The sequence below is a fragment of the Diadema antillarum genome, unplaced genomic scaffold, assembly GCF_040938485.1.
Source record: "Diadema antillarum isolate AM-2024a unplaced genomic scaffold, OU_Dant_1.0 scf00000157, whole genome shotgun sequence".
In the NCBI taxonomy this organism is placed as follows: domain Eukaryota; kingdom Metazoa; phylum Echinodermata; class Echinoidea; order Diadematoida; family Diadematidae; genus Diadema; species Diadema antillarum.
The window spans coordinates 319,802-332,500 of NW_027271046.1; the positions used below are offsets into that span (position 1 = coordinate 319,802).

A 12,699-nucleotide genomic window follows, 5' to 3' on the forward strand; every position below is an offset into this window, starting at 1 on the left:
CCCTTATGGAATTCCTGGATCCGCCACTGCATATAGGGCAAAATAATAAGGCGTTTAACAGGCCTGCAATGACAACTGATGGGCTCTCTTCATTGCTCTTTGGTAACCAAGATGCCATTGCGTGACGAGTCCTTCGACGTCAGGTCACTGCCGCACATTAAGAGGTAAAAAGAACTTCAGAGCTTAGCGTTTACATTTTGTCGAATGTCAGCTTTACATTACTAGGGCCCATCCTTGGCATATTCATTTTAAGGTTTCACAGAAGAAGGGGGACGTGGACAAAATACTAAATGGTCTGAAAAGGTTTGTGGTGGTTACTCGTAACCAAGTGATCTACAAGTCTTATAACTCGGTAAAGGGTATCTGGTGTCCATGAACTTTGCTGATAATTCTCTTACGTGCTTAAAAAAGGGAGTACTGCTTAGAGGTACACTCGGCAAAGATTTACATGCCTTTGGTCATAAATACACTGTACTTTAATTTATTCTACGCACGTGAACAAGAGTGTAAAATAACGATAGTTCAGTTTGGTTCAGTTCAATAGACAGCGCCATCTTGTGTTTCTCCATGGCAACTTTGCTAGTCGCGATCGTATGTTCCCCTTTGTTGCTTTTGGTCCCCATGTCAAATAACAAGGAATACAACGTATCTAATATAGCTAATTGAAATAAGTACATTGTATATGATATTGATTGCAATGATCATCATTGTGATCGCTGGAAGAGAACATATTTCCTCATTAATGAACACGACAGCTGTACTTCCAATGCATTCAATTCATTATGCTTGAATGATTGTACATGGTGTACTAGCCTACATATGGCTACAATTTTGAAAATTCAGTCAAATCAGGATATATGTGATCACTGACTCTGTGACACATTAATCGGATTTACAACACATACACACACACACACACACACACACACAAACTCTCTCTCTCTCTCTCTATATATATATATATATATATACACACGTTTATATATAAAGAATTTGTTTGCAAAAACCAATACGTCCATTTTTGAAGATTTTTCAAGTACGGTCTCTGTCATAGAGTACAAAATGATACCTTTTAAATGATATATTGGTCACTACATATAAGGGTATATTTTTGAAGCTATGGTCAAAAGAAGCAAAAATTTTCTTATTATTCTCTTTATTTTTCTTTACCTTTAATTGCAAATATCTCCATTTGACAAATATGGATGTATCGGTTTTTGCAAACAAACTCTTCATATATATAATATATATATATAATAATATAGATGCATATTATGTTATATATAACATAATGTGCTCTGCTTTACAGCATCGAGCGCTTTTCATCAATCCTCAACAAACTATTTATTCCTGACAGATATATACCCAACGGATATCTGTGTGTGTAAAATACAACAGATTCTATTGCAATCACAGTATATCCTCGGTCAAGACGTAGCACAAAACAAAATTGGAAGAAATATGAGTTGTTCTATTATCCTTTTTCTGAACTAATGTGAGAGGATGAAAACATACAGTGTGGATACTGTAGTTGATGGATAGAAATACATTTAGGTATGAGATAGATAGCATAATATTCTGTGTAATAAAAAGGCATCTGGAAAAATATACTCATCATTTTCACACTTCAAAGGTTTACATTTCTCCAGGAAATTTGACCAAACATATCAGAACTCTACAACAATTTTTTTTTCATCATGTTTCTGTTGAAAAATATTATTTCAGTAAAATGGCATTTATCTTCTGTGTCAGTGAAAGCAAGCACACAAATCAAATAGTATTGCCAATTTAATTCAAGTTGACTAGGCCTATTGTACAATCTGCACTGCATTACAGAAATAAATATTCCATTATATAGCCACACATAGAAACTAAAGAATAAAGCTGAAGAAACATTTTGACTACACTTTTCACACTGTATCCAATATCATACGGTCAAGTGCTGATATATCACTAATGATGTTTATTCAATGGCTTCTGCTAAACCTGAATATCAATTGAGGTTATTAGTCACTGTTAACCCAACAGTAAAAAATGTCTTTGACATGAACGAAAACTTCCGCACATTGTCTGCACACTCTATGATTAAAGCATGTCTTTACCTGAACAAAATGTACCAAGAACTTGGCAAATAGTACTTGAAGATTCCACAGAACTCGCCCTACATTGTCTTTGTCACATCATATTTTAAGCATATTTTCTTTACCACTGCTGTTGTGGATCTTTGGTCAAATTCTCAATGCATTACATGTCAATCCAATACAATCACTTGAATATAAACTTTTTAAACTTTTTTTTAACTTTAAACTTTGAGAAGTACTGCTCTGACCATATAAATTCTTGGTTTTTGTTATGAATAGAGCAACATACTGTCAATCATTTTGATGCCACATACCAGTTGAAATGACTAATAAAGTCTTGATTACTCTCCCTGTTCCTTCCATCTTTTTAGAATTTTATCCTGAGTATTTCCTCAAAGAACATAACACTCCACATACTGCTCTCTAATTGAATCAAACCTAAGAGAGGGCTTGAAATGTTTTTGTTCTCAGGAATCAAGGTGATACTCAATGTGTACTACAAGCAATAGTTACCAATACTATTCATACGTACCGATCTAACCTTGACCTATATTGTGCTTTGTTCGAGACTGCAATTTCACACCATGCTTTCACTTGATTTCAATGGAATGAGTGCAATCTAATGAAAAGAATAATAGAAATTTCATCAAAATTGGACAAAAAATAGGGCATTTTAAACTTCACACGTTTTTACCAAATAGGTGTAGATTTCTTTTCTTTTTTTTTTTGTCGCCACACACAAACACACAAACACTTACTCACACAAAAAATGGAAGAAATATGATGTCATCACTCAACAACTCTGGTTTGTACACTAACAAATTATCAAAATCATGTTGGGGTCAATGATTTTGCAACTGCTACAGCTCTTCTCCTAAAAGTCACCATTTGTAGATTATTCCAAGACCGCAATAATACAGTACACTCCCGTTACAACGAACACGGTTATAACGAAATTCGTTATAACGAAGTAAATCTTCTGGTCCCAAAATTATCACCATCAAAGTCTATGGTACAAAGTTCGCTTATAACGAACACGGTTATAGCGAAATTTCCGTTATAACGAAGTCTTTTCCGAGCGCCACAGACAAAAAAAAACAAAAGAAATGTGCTCCATTATAACGAAATGTGAATTGCTTTCGAAAATACGTAGCGGAACAAGCATTTATAGCGTCTCTGCATGTGTGAACGCTTCACACCACTGTGTGTCCGCTCCTTGTGTCACGCACAGTTTCTGAGGGGACCTTGCGTTTATTATTGTAATACAGTTATCCCATCACATTTCACATAGCTTTCCAGTGTATGATGAGTATTCAGCAAACATGATATGATATGTAAACATGGTTTCCTTGTTTTCGTTATATATTGTATTTGTTCGGTTATAACGAAAGAAAACTGCCGGTCCCGAGCATTTCGTTATAACGGGAGTGCACTGTACAATGCAAGGGATACAAGCATTTCTTATCGATTTCACATTGAAAAGGGAAATTCAGCGCAGAATTGGGTAGAGATCAATGGTAGACTTACGAGGTGATAACATTACCTCTGCCACTTTGATAATGTTCTTGTGACTAATACATATCTGATTTGATTTGTGAAAGCATGGGGAACCATAAAATTCAACAACGTTCTTATTTAGGTCACATCTTGATGAAACCTTTCAGTTCATGTGATATTACTCTATGTATCACAGCCAACTTGAATATGATGTGGAATTGCACTTGAATGTTAATGATGGGGGTTATATAAATTCAGCATTTCTCAAACGATCAGTCTGAGTCACTCCCGCTGGAAGAGAGCCTGGGTCCCGCGGGAACAACCGGTCCCTTCTTCAGCAAGGCTTTACCCTTCCTAGACCTGATTCCGTCCTTTTGCCCCTTCCCCTTCCCTCTCGGTCTTCCCCTCTGCCCGGCCTCTGGCAGCTTCTTCCACCTGCTACTGGTCACACCATCATCTTCTGTCTGCGGGACCTTGGTATGCTTCACGACCCGAAGTTGCACCCCGCTATTCCTGAGCTCTCTCGTGAAGTGGTTGCTGTGCGGGTTCTCGAACTTGTCCGCGATGGCGATGAGGGCCTCGTCGGGAATGTCGTCGTCCACTTCGGAGCCTTCATCGTAATTCACTGGAGCTCTCTCTCTCCGTGTCCTGGCTGATACCACATTAGAATTTCCCTCAATGATAAACTTTTCTTCCAGAGTCTTACTGCTCTGAAATGCTTTGTCTTTATCATCGGTTTCACTATCACTGTCAACGCTGTCTCCTTTTGACAAAATTCCTGAATCTTTGTCTTTACCCTTTTTAAATTTGCCTCCTTTATCCAATCTTTCTTTTCTCCTCTTTGAAGCAGCATCAACTTTACTTCCCTTCAACAATCTCTTCTTTGTCTTTTTCTTGGTCTTTTTGATCTTCTGTGTCACCCTCTCCTCTTGGTCCTTTGTCTCTCTGTCAACTTGGCTGTCTGTCCGTCCCATCTGTCGAAGCACCTGCTGCATACGCTTGCTTGTGATCTTCTTACGGAGTCCACCATGGCCACCAATGAAGAAACTTGTAATCTTTGTTTGGGCCTGTTGGTAGTAATTCATTGGCAGAATGAAAAAAAGCAAAGAGAAGGAAATGTAACCATTAACAAATACTAAGTGCCTGGTACAGAAGTAACTCTGCCAGAGTGAATATGATGACTTTTTCATAAATCAGTACAAAATATAAACTGACTGTCATAATTGCACCTAAACCAAATACACTTAAAAAGTTCTTACAAGCACTCTTAAGTAGCCAAGGAGATCACATATTCTCATATCAGGTGACAAGAATTTGGGAAAATATGAAATCAATATCAAAATTTGTCTGCAATGATTAATAAAATACTTGAAAGTGAAATATGTCAATACTAAAGTGTTTCAAGTACAATGTCAAACCTGAAACCAGGATTAAATGAATGATGCCAACCTCTATCTCTAGTTCACTCTTTGCATTTGTTAATGCTAAATACAAGCTTTTAAAGTTTTTTTATTCTTGTAACAAGATACTGTATGCAAAAAAGGAGTGATAGCTGAAAAAAAGAGAAAAGATTTCACAATCTGACAACTACCATATTGACACAATATCATTTAATCTTGTCATGAGATCAGGGCTCTGGAACAACAGACCCACTGAATAACATGTGGAAATGAAGGTATCTATATGCCTATAATACAGTGTATGCCTCTGTACAAACTTGTGTACATATGAAATATATGGCGGTGAATGACTGAAGGGTCAGTGGCAGGCAAGAAGGGTTGAGTGACATCGTACCTGCTTCTCGTTGAGTCTTTTCAGCACCGGTAGCAGGGTCTCATCAACCTTCGACTTCTGCCATCCCATCCGCTCACGGGCAAATGTGTCAAAAGGTCAGGTCAAGGTTCAAATTGAACACACATACATTTGTCCCTCTCTCACGGCATAATACGATGTGCCTATAGTGATAACATGCACTGAGTCATACCAGCTGCATGAAGTGAGACAAAATGGTTTAGTATAAACTCAATAATAACTGAAAACAGAAACATAACAAATTTAATCCAGATTGCATAATCTGATCATCCTGTGGATACATCACATGGATCTCCTCAGGCTGAGGATTAAATCCTTTGCATGGCCCTCTACAAGTCTTCAACTTACTGGGCGTCATCATAGATTCCTGATTGCAATAACTCACCTGTGTGTAAGTGAGAAATTAAGCATCAGGGCAATTGTTGCTGTTTTGGAAAAATGTTGCAAAAATTGAAAAGTTTACTGCTCTCCTGAAAACTCATGTTTTTGTTTTTGTTTGTTTGTTTGTAGTTTGTTGGGGTTTTTTTTAGTTACAAGGTCTTGTAAACCAAGGGATGATATTCATTGAACTTTATTATACACTGTACATCATTAGTTAAAAAAGGATATTCCCTGATGAGGTCGAGATCTGGTACACCCCACTCAAAGGGGTCCTCTGATTCATCCACCATTGGAGAGAGGTAGGCGTCGGCCACGCAGGGGTTGGGGAAATCCCCTGGCAGGGTCAGCTTGCGCAGCTTGCCCTTCACTGGAGTCTCAATGGTGGGCATTAGCTGGCCCTGGACATCATCCCACCACGACCTATCAGGAGGATGACAATGATGGAAATGAGAAAACATTCAGCATCTATGAAGTTGGCATTTGTCAAGTTGAATTCTGTGTGAGGGAAAAACATGAAATAGTGATATTTTCAACTTCACATTTGTAGAGCATCTTCAAGTAATCATTTTTCCTCATGCGATTTACATGATAATTCATGAAGGTAGGTTAAAAAGAAAGCACAACCTTGCTTTGTAGAATGCTCATAAAAGTTTTAGAACAAGTCTCACAATAGAGTCTACACTTTGCATACTGTGCAGACGGCATATCTAGTAATGTTTTCATTTTGCACGAATTTTGTGAGTCATCTGATACTTGCAAAATTAACAACTTGCAAAAATATTGCCTCCCAAAACTTAAATGCATACTATTTTGTCTCCTATGTGGGAAATCACTATCTTTTATTATTATTATTTTTAAAGTAATCAGAGCCCTTTCTCATTCCAGCAATGTGGTTGTTGGTAGTAAATTTAGCCATGTGCAAATATGTCTTACAGGTCCCAATTTGCAAAATATCATACTAGCAAAATATATGGCATATACCGGGTGTCCCAAAAAAAGCGGAACTGTGGATTTTCAGTACTTTGCGGTCTAAAAGTTATATATCTTTTGACATCATTAGAAAGAGCATCTTCCGCAGAAGACTATGATACCAAAATCATCAAATTTGGTTCAGTACTTTTTATTCGACACCAATTTCTGAAAATGCAGTCATTGCCAAATTTTGCCGGATTTTTGCGACTTATGAGATAATAATTTGAGTGCACTACGCGATCTATACGGTGAATATTGTGTAAGCTCGGTGATCCGTGTCAAAAAAGATACAGCTTTCACATTGGGAAACCCGTGTGTGTGTGTGTGTGTGTGTGCGTGTGTGTGTGCGCGCGCTCCCAATATGAAAGCGTTATCTTTTGTTGACATGGATCAACGAGCTTACACAATTCACCGTATGGAACGCGTGTCGCACCCAAATTATTATCTCATAAGTCGCAAAAAATTGAAAATGACTGCATTTACAGAAATTGGCGTAGAATAAAAAGTGCTGAACCAAATTTAATGATTTTGGTATCATGGTCTTTTGCGGAAGATGCTCTTTCTAATAATGTCAAAAAATATATCACTTTTAGAACGCAAGGTACTGAAAATCCACCGTTCCGCTTTTTTTGGGACACCCGGTATACATTACATCAGCTGCATTCACATACAATGATCCATTTTTTGACTCACTTGAATGTCTGCAAGGAGTCCAATCCTTGACCTTTGAACTCACTGAGCACCTCCATGGCAGTCACATGACCTGCCCCAGGAATGCCGAGGGTGTAATCACTCCCCATCAGGTAAGCGAGGTTGATCAGCTTGTCACGGGACAGCACTACCATGTAGAGAAATATGATGCACAGCATAGGTCAAAATGTTCACCAAGTCATCTAGGTTAAATTGCTCACCAAGTCACACGCAGCACCACAGCATCAAAACACATACATAATGCACACACACACACAGATACGCGTCTTTGGTGGAAACTGAGGACCTGTTTTACTCACAAGAATTTTACCACATAACTGAGGACCTGTGTATAAGTAGGAATCTTGTTAACCGAGGACTCATTCGTATATTACCATACAACCAAGTACTTATAACAGTAATGTTAATCAAGGACCTACAAACATGTCCTCCTACACCTTTGTAAATGCAAAAACAGACCGTCTGGAATGGTCTGTGAACCGAGGACGTCCTCGGTTCTTTGTGTGTCCTCGGTTTAAATGTAAAATTCGTGTGTATGTCCTCGTTTTCCACCATGGGTAAGTGCACACACACACACACACACACACACACAAGTTAAAACTACCACATCTGTGTCGACAATCTTTTTCTCCATGCATGTGTGCTCTACTTGCTCACCAAAGGGTGTACTTGCACTTTTGAACTTTTATGTGAGTCCGCACAGCTTGCTTTCGCTGCTCCTTGGCTGCTAGTATGCTAGCAAAGAGTGCTGTTCATCATGAGGGGTAAGCCTACACTACACTAATACCTCACTCTGTGCACTCACAGAACAATTATACAGGGTGTATGGCGAGTGAGCACTCTAGTAGCAAATCGTACATAACCTCTTTGGGTGCGGTCGAGCGCTCTCTAAAAGTGAACTGTACTGTACCGTACCCGTGCTCGAACACTCCTGAAGTGTACTGTACCGCACTGAACTGAGCCAAAAGTGGACCACTTCCCGACATGCTCCAAAAGCGTACCATAAGCCTACCAAAAGTTTGTATGTGAGAATGCGCATATCATGCACATACGTCATAATGCAAAGAGCTCACTCTCTTTGTTTGGGACATCTGTAAATAGTTCAAGTGCACCAGGTGAATGACCCTTTTGCTACAAATTGTGTGACCCCATCTAAAAATGAATCATGAGGTACGCTTTCTCAACAGAGCAATCAAACGCTCAAAATCTGGCACAGTTCAGCATGGTACACTTCAGTTCAGTTCGCTTTGGTTCGCTTTAGAGCGCTCAAACACACCCTTTGTGTGCAGCTAAGTGGAGAACATGGACTCACATAGATGTCTCTCAATGTCACCGAGCTTGAAGAACTCTGGGTCTCGGCTCTTAGAGAAGAATTGCTTGTAGACCCGCCGGCCGCCAAACAGCCAGATGTCGCTGTCTTCGGTGATGGTCCCCTGTGTCTGATTGGTCAGATCCAGATAGGCACACTGGGCCTCCGCTTCCTGGGGGCTGACGATGTATGGAATGCCAAAACACTGGAGTAGTTCCTGGATATCGAACAAAAGGCAATTATTACACGTTAACTCTTTACTCATATCAAATATTTCCAAGAGGAGCGAAAATAGATATACATTTCTCCTACCATAAAAGAAGTGTTCATTGAAATAATTGTGGACTACCTACAAGCTTTTCAGTGAGAGATGCCTAGATGCACAAGGTTTGAAAGCTGATACAAGTATGTGTCATATGAATGTTTTCATAAACCTGCCAAGATAAATTGCAAACCAACTGAAAAAATAAAAAGAATTTGTATGGACCCTTAAGAGAATTCTATGTTCACATGAATACACACCAAATTGTGGACACACATGAGGTTTTTAAAAGAGTGTAACTGCCTATCTTTACCTACTACATAACACAATGTTGTCTATTCATCCTCATTTCACTGTGAAAACAAGACATGTGCACCAAATATATCAATTGCACACAAACACAAACACACACAAGTCCATATATGCACAGAGCTGAGTACAGTTATTACTGATAAGTACTCATAAAGTAAGTGTGATCAAAATATGATTGGAACGTTAAAATGATATCTCTGATAACTAGAGAAGCACTCTGAGAGTGCAGACCTCCGCCAAGCAGCTCATTTCCACCACTGATTTTGTTCTCCAAATAAGATCAGTGATTTCCACACATACGTATGCTTGCTGAAAATCGCCCAATTCAAATCGCCCAAAAGAAGCCTTATGTTATTCCAGCTGCACGGCGCGCTTCATAAAAATCGGAAATTGGAGCATGCACTGTAGTGTGCATATGCAAACATAAAAATGCGCAGCGTAAACTCCCAAGTTCATTGACCCTACCTGCCAAAATATCGAAAATCCTTCATAAAATCCATAAAAATTCCTGGATCACTACCAAAATTCAATCATCTGTTTCATGTGTCATTATCAGTATTTCCTATAAGTTTCATACAAATACCTTTACAACTTTTTGAGTTATTTTGCACACGGACAAACAAACTAACTAACTAACAAACAAACCAACTGTAATGAAAACATAACCTCCTCCCTTGGCGGAGGTAATAGGCACAAGAGGTATGACGGTACCTTGCTGTCAGCATACATTGCATCTGTCACAGAAGTGGCCTTCTTCTGCTGCTTCCTTCTCTCTTTCTCTAGGGCGAGTCTTTCGTTCTCCAGATCCTGATTCACTGCTTCAACACTGGCCTGGAAAAGAGCATTAGAATACAGTACTTGTAGTTAACTTGACTATGTCTTCTCATAGAATGAACCATGTGTAAATTGTATGCACAATGCTGCTAGACATTTTTGCAGGGCACCATAAGCAGTAATCTTTGCAAAGAGAACAAGGACAAGTAGAAATTACGCGGTGCATAATATATGTCCCCGCCGGAAGTAGCATTTAGTAGCAAAATGTACAATATAGGTCAAAAATCAAGGTCAAAGGTCAAAGAAGTCAAAGGTCAAAATTCTGTGTAGAAGTTTTGAAGCCCTCACCTAGTGCCATCACATAAAGCAAACGGAATCGAAATCGGGATAGAAATGGCAAAGGAGTAGCATTTTGTAGCAAAATGTACAATATAGGTCAAAAATCAAGGTCAAAGGTCAAAGAAGTCAAAGGTCAAAATTCTGTGTGGAAGGTTTGAAGCCCTCACCTAGTGCCATCACATAAAGCAAACAGAATCGAAATCGGGTTAGAAATGGCGAAGGATCGAGTAGCATTTTGTAGCCAATGTACAATATAGGTCAAAAATCAAGGTCAAAGGTCAAAGAAGTGAAAGGTCAAAATTCTGTGTACAAGTTTTGAAGCCCTCACCTAGTGCCATCACACAAGCAAACGGAATCGAAATCGGGTTAGAAATGGCAAAGGAGTAGCATTTTGAAGCAAAATGTACAATATAGGTCAAAGGTCAAGGTCAAAGGTCACAACTGAAATTCTGTGTAGAAGTTTCAAAGCTCCCATGTAGTGCTATCATATAAAGCAAACAGAATCCAAATTGGCTCATAAATGACAGAGAAGTAGCAAATTGAACATTTTGATCACACACGGACGCACAGACGGACGGACAGACGGACGGACAGACGGACGGACACACACACGTACGGAGCCCGTTTCATAGTCCCCTGCTCGAACTCGTTCGGCGGGGACAAAAACCATGTTATCAACTCTGCCTATAGCGGTAACCCGCCTACAACGGCCACATTTTTCATTTCCCTTGGGGTGGCTGCTATTGACAGGTTTGACTGTATTTGTGAAACGGATTTCACTTACAGGGAATAATTTTCCCTCTCGAAATTGAAAAGCAATTTTAGTTGATAGTGATACATTTTGAACAAAATGGTGTACAAGTCTTTGCAATGAAATTGCTATGCAAATGATATTTTGCATAGCAGTCATACGAAAATGCATAGCAAACTGCTACGCGATACCAGGAAAATTATTCCCTGCACTTATAATCACAAAGATGAAAATGAGATGTGGCCATAATGCTACCTCCCAACAACTCTCCAACTGGTTGTAACATTTAAGATGTGCATATATCACTTTATAGTCAATAATTTTGCAATTGCAACTCCCTTTTTCTTAAAAAAATAATAATCACAAATGCAAAGTCATCTCAATCATCAGAACACCATAACAGACTGATATACAGAATGTAATTCCTTCTGTTGTAATGTATGCCCCTAAAAATGAGAAAATTGTGTGAAGAATTGTACACAGGACAATGGAAGGTTTTGGTTTGATTCACATAAAGAATTGTGACCTATACCATTACTTCCTTTGGGAAAAAAGGGAGGGAAGGGGAAAGAAGATTCTGATTTTAATGGAACTTTAAATCGATTTGAACATGAAGCGAAGCTTCCCCTTAAGTTCTCTTACCAAATCAGCTCCCAGCCACTCATCAACGTCTGGCTCCTGGTCTGACTCCTGCAGCATCTCAGCCACAACTTCATCTCCTCTGTGAAAACAGAAACCAGTCTCATATTACTCTCCTTCATCAGATGAGACATTGGATGTTGATAACTCCATCTCATTCACTAGAAGCACAAGCCATTACGTAACAAATTTTGTGAGGGGTCTTGGAAAGAAGATATATATCAGAAGAGCATAGAGTGATAATTCACGACATAAGCCTATCGCATTGTCTGATTATGTTATCTTCCCATTTATTGATACAAATTTGTCACTTGATGCAGAAGTATTGCTGAAAATCAAGAAAAAAATGGCAGTCAGTGGAGTTATTCATCTTCTGATAGCTGCAGGAAAACAATAAAACTCAAGGAAATCACTGGGCAATGGAATGAATGCTTTAAAGTTTTGCCATGAAACCTAATTTATGGTCAGAAATTTGACACTCTGATACTAAATGTCATCTATAGATTTGGCAAGATTAAATAAATGCCATACAGAAATTTTACATTTTATGTAGTAGCTTTGGTAAATACTTCAGATGAAACATAGAAGAAGCAAACAGAATGGATTAAAAACTATTTTTCAAATTTTATGCCAAAAAAAAACCCCTCAATTTAGTTTGTGTCAGAAAGTCATGCTTTATCAATTTGACCTTGACAGTTTACACTTACTGAACATAATGTTCCTCTTCATCATTGATTTCTGTGACAATTTGTTCAGTTTGCACTTCAGACCAAGTCTGGATTGGGAAGTCTGCCACTTCTGAAAAGTCATCTGAAGATGAAAGGAAAAAACAAACAAACAAACAACAAATGGCATTAAT

General features: G+C 38.6%; 1 protein-coding gene across 1 annotated transcript in view; it reads right to left on the reverse strand.

Moving 5' to 3' along the window:
* Positions 1–3,850: 3,850 nt before the first annotated feature.
* The window catches only part of LOC139722090 (DNA excision repair protein ERCC-5-like), an 18,997-nt gene continuing 10,148 nt past the window's right edge, over positions 3,851–12,699 (reverse strand). The window contains exons 9-16 of the mRNA XM_071633411.1: positions 12,548–12,650; positions 11,844–11,922; positions 10,049–10,168; positions 8,767–8,980; positions 7,437–7,581; positions 6,000–6,191; positions 5,373–5,457; positions 3,851–4,645 (exon numbers count right to left, since the gene is read on the reverse strand). Of these exons, the coding sequence (XP_071489512.1) occupies positions 3,851–4,645; positions 5,373–5,457; positions 6,000–6,191; positions 7,437–7,581; positions 8,767–8,980; positions 10,049–10,168; positions 11,844–11,922; positions 12,548–12,650 (1,733 nt within the window). The remainder of the gene's footprint in view (positions 4,646–5,372; positions 5,458–5,999; positions 6,192–7,436; positions 7,582–8,766; positions 8,981–10,048; positions 10,169–11,843; positions 11,923–12,547; positions 12,651–12,699) is intronic.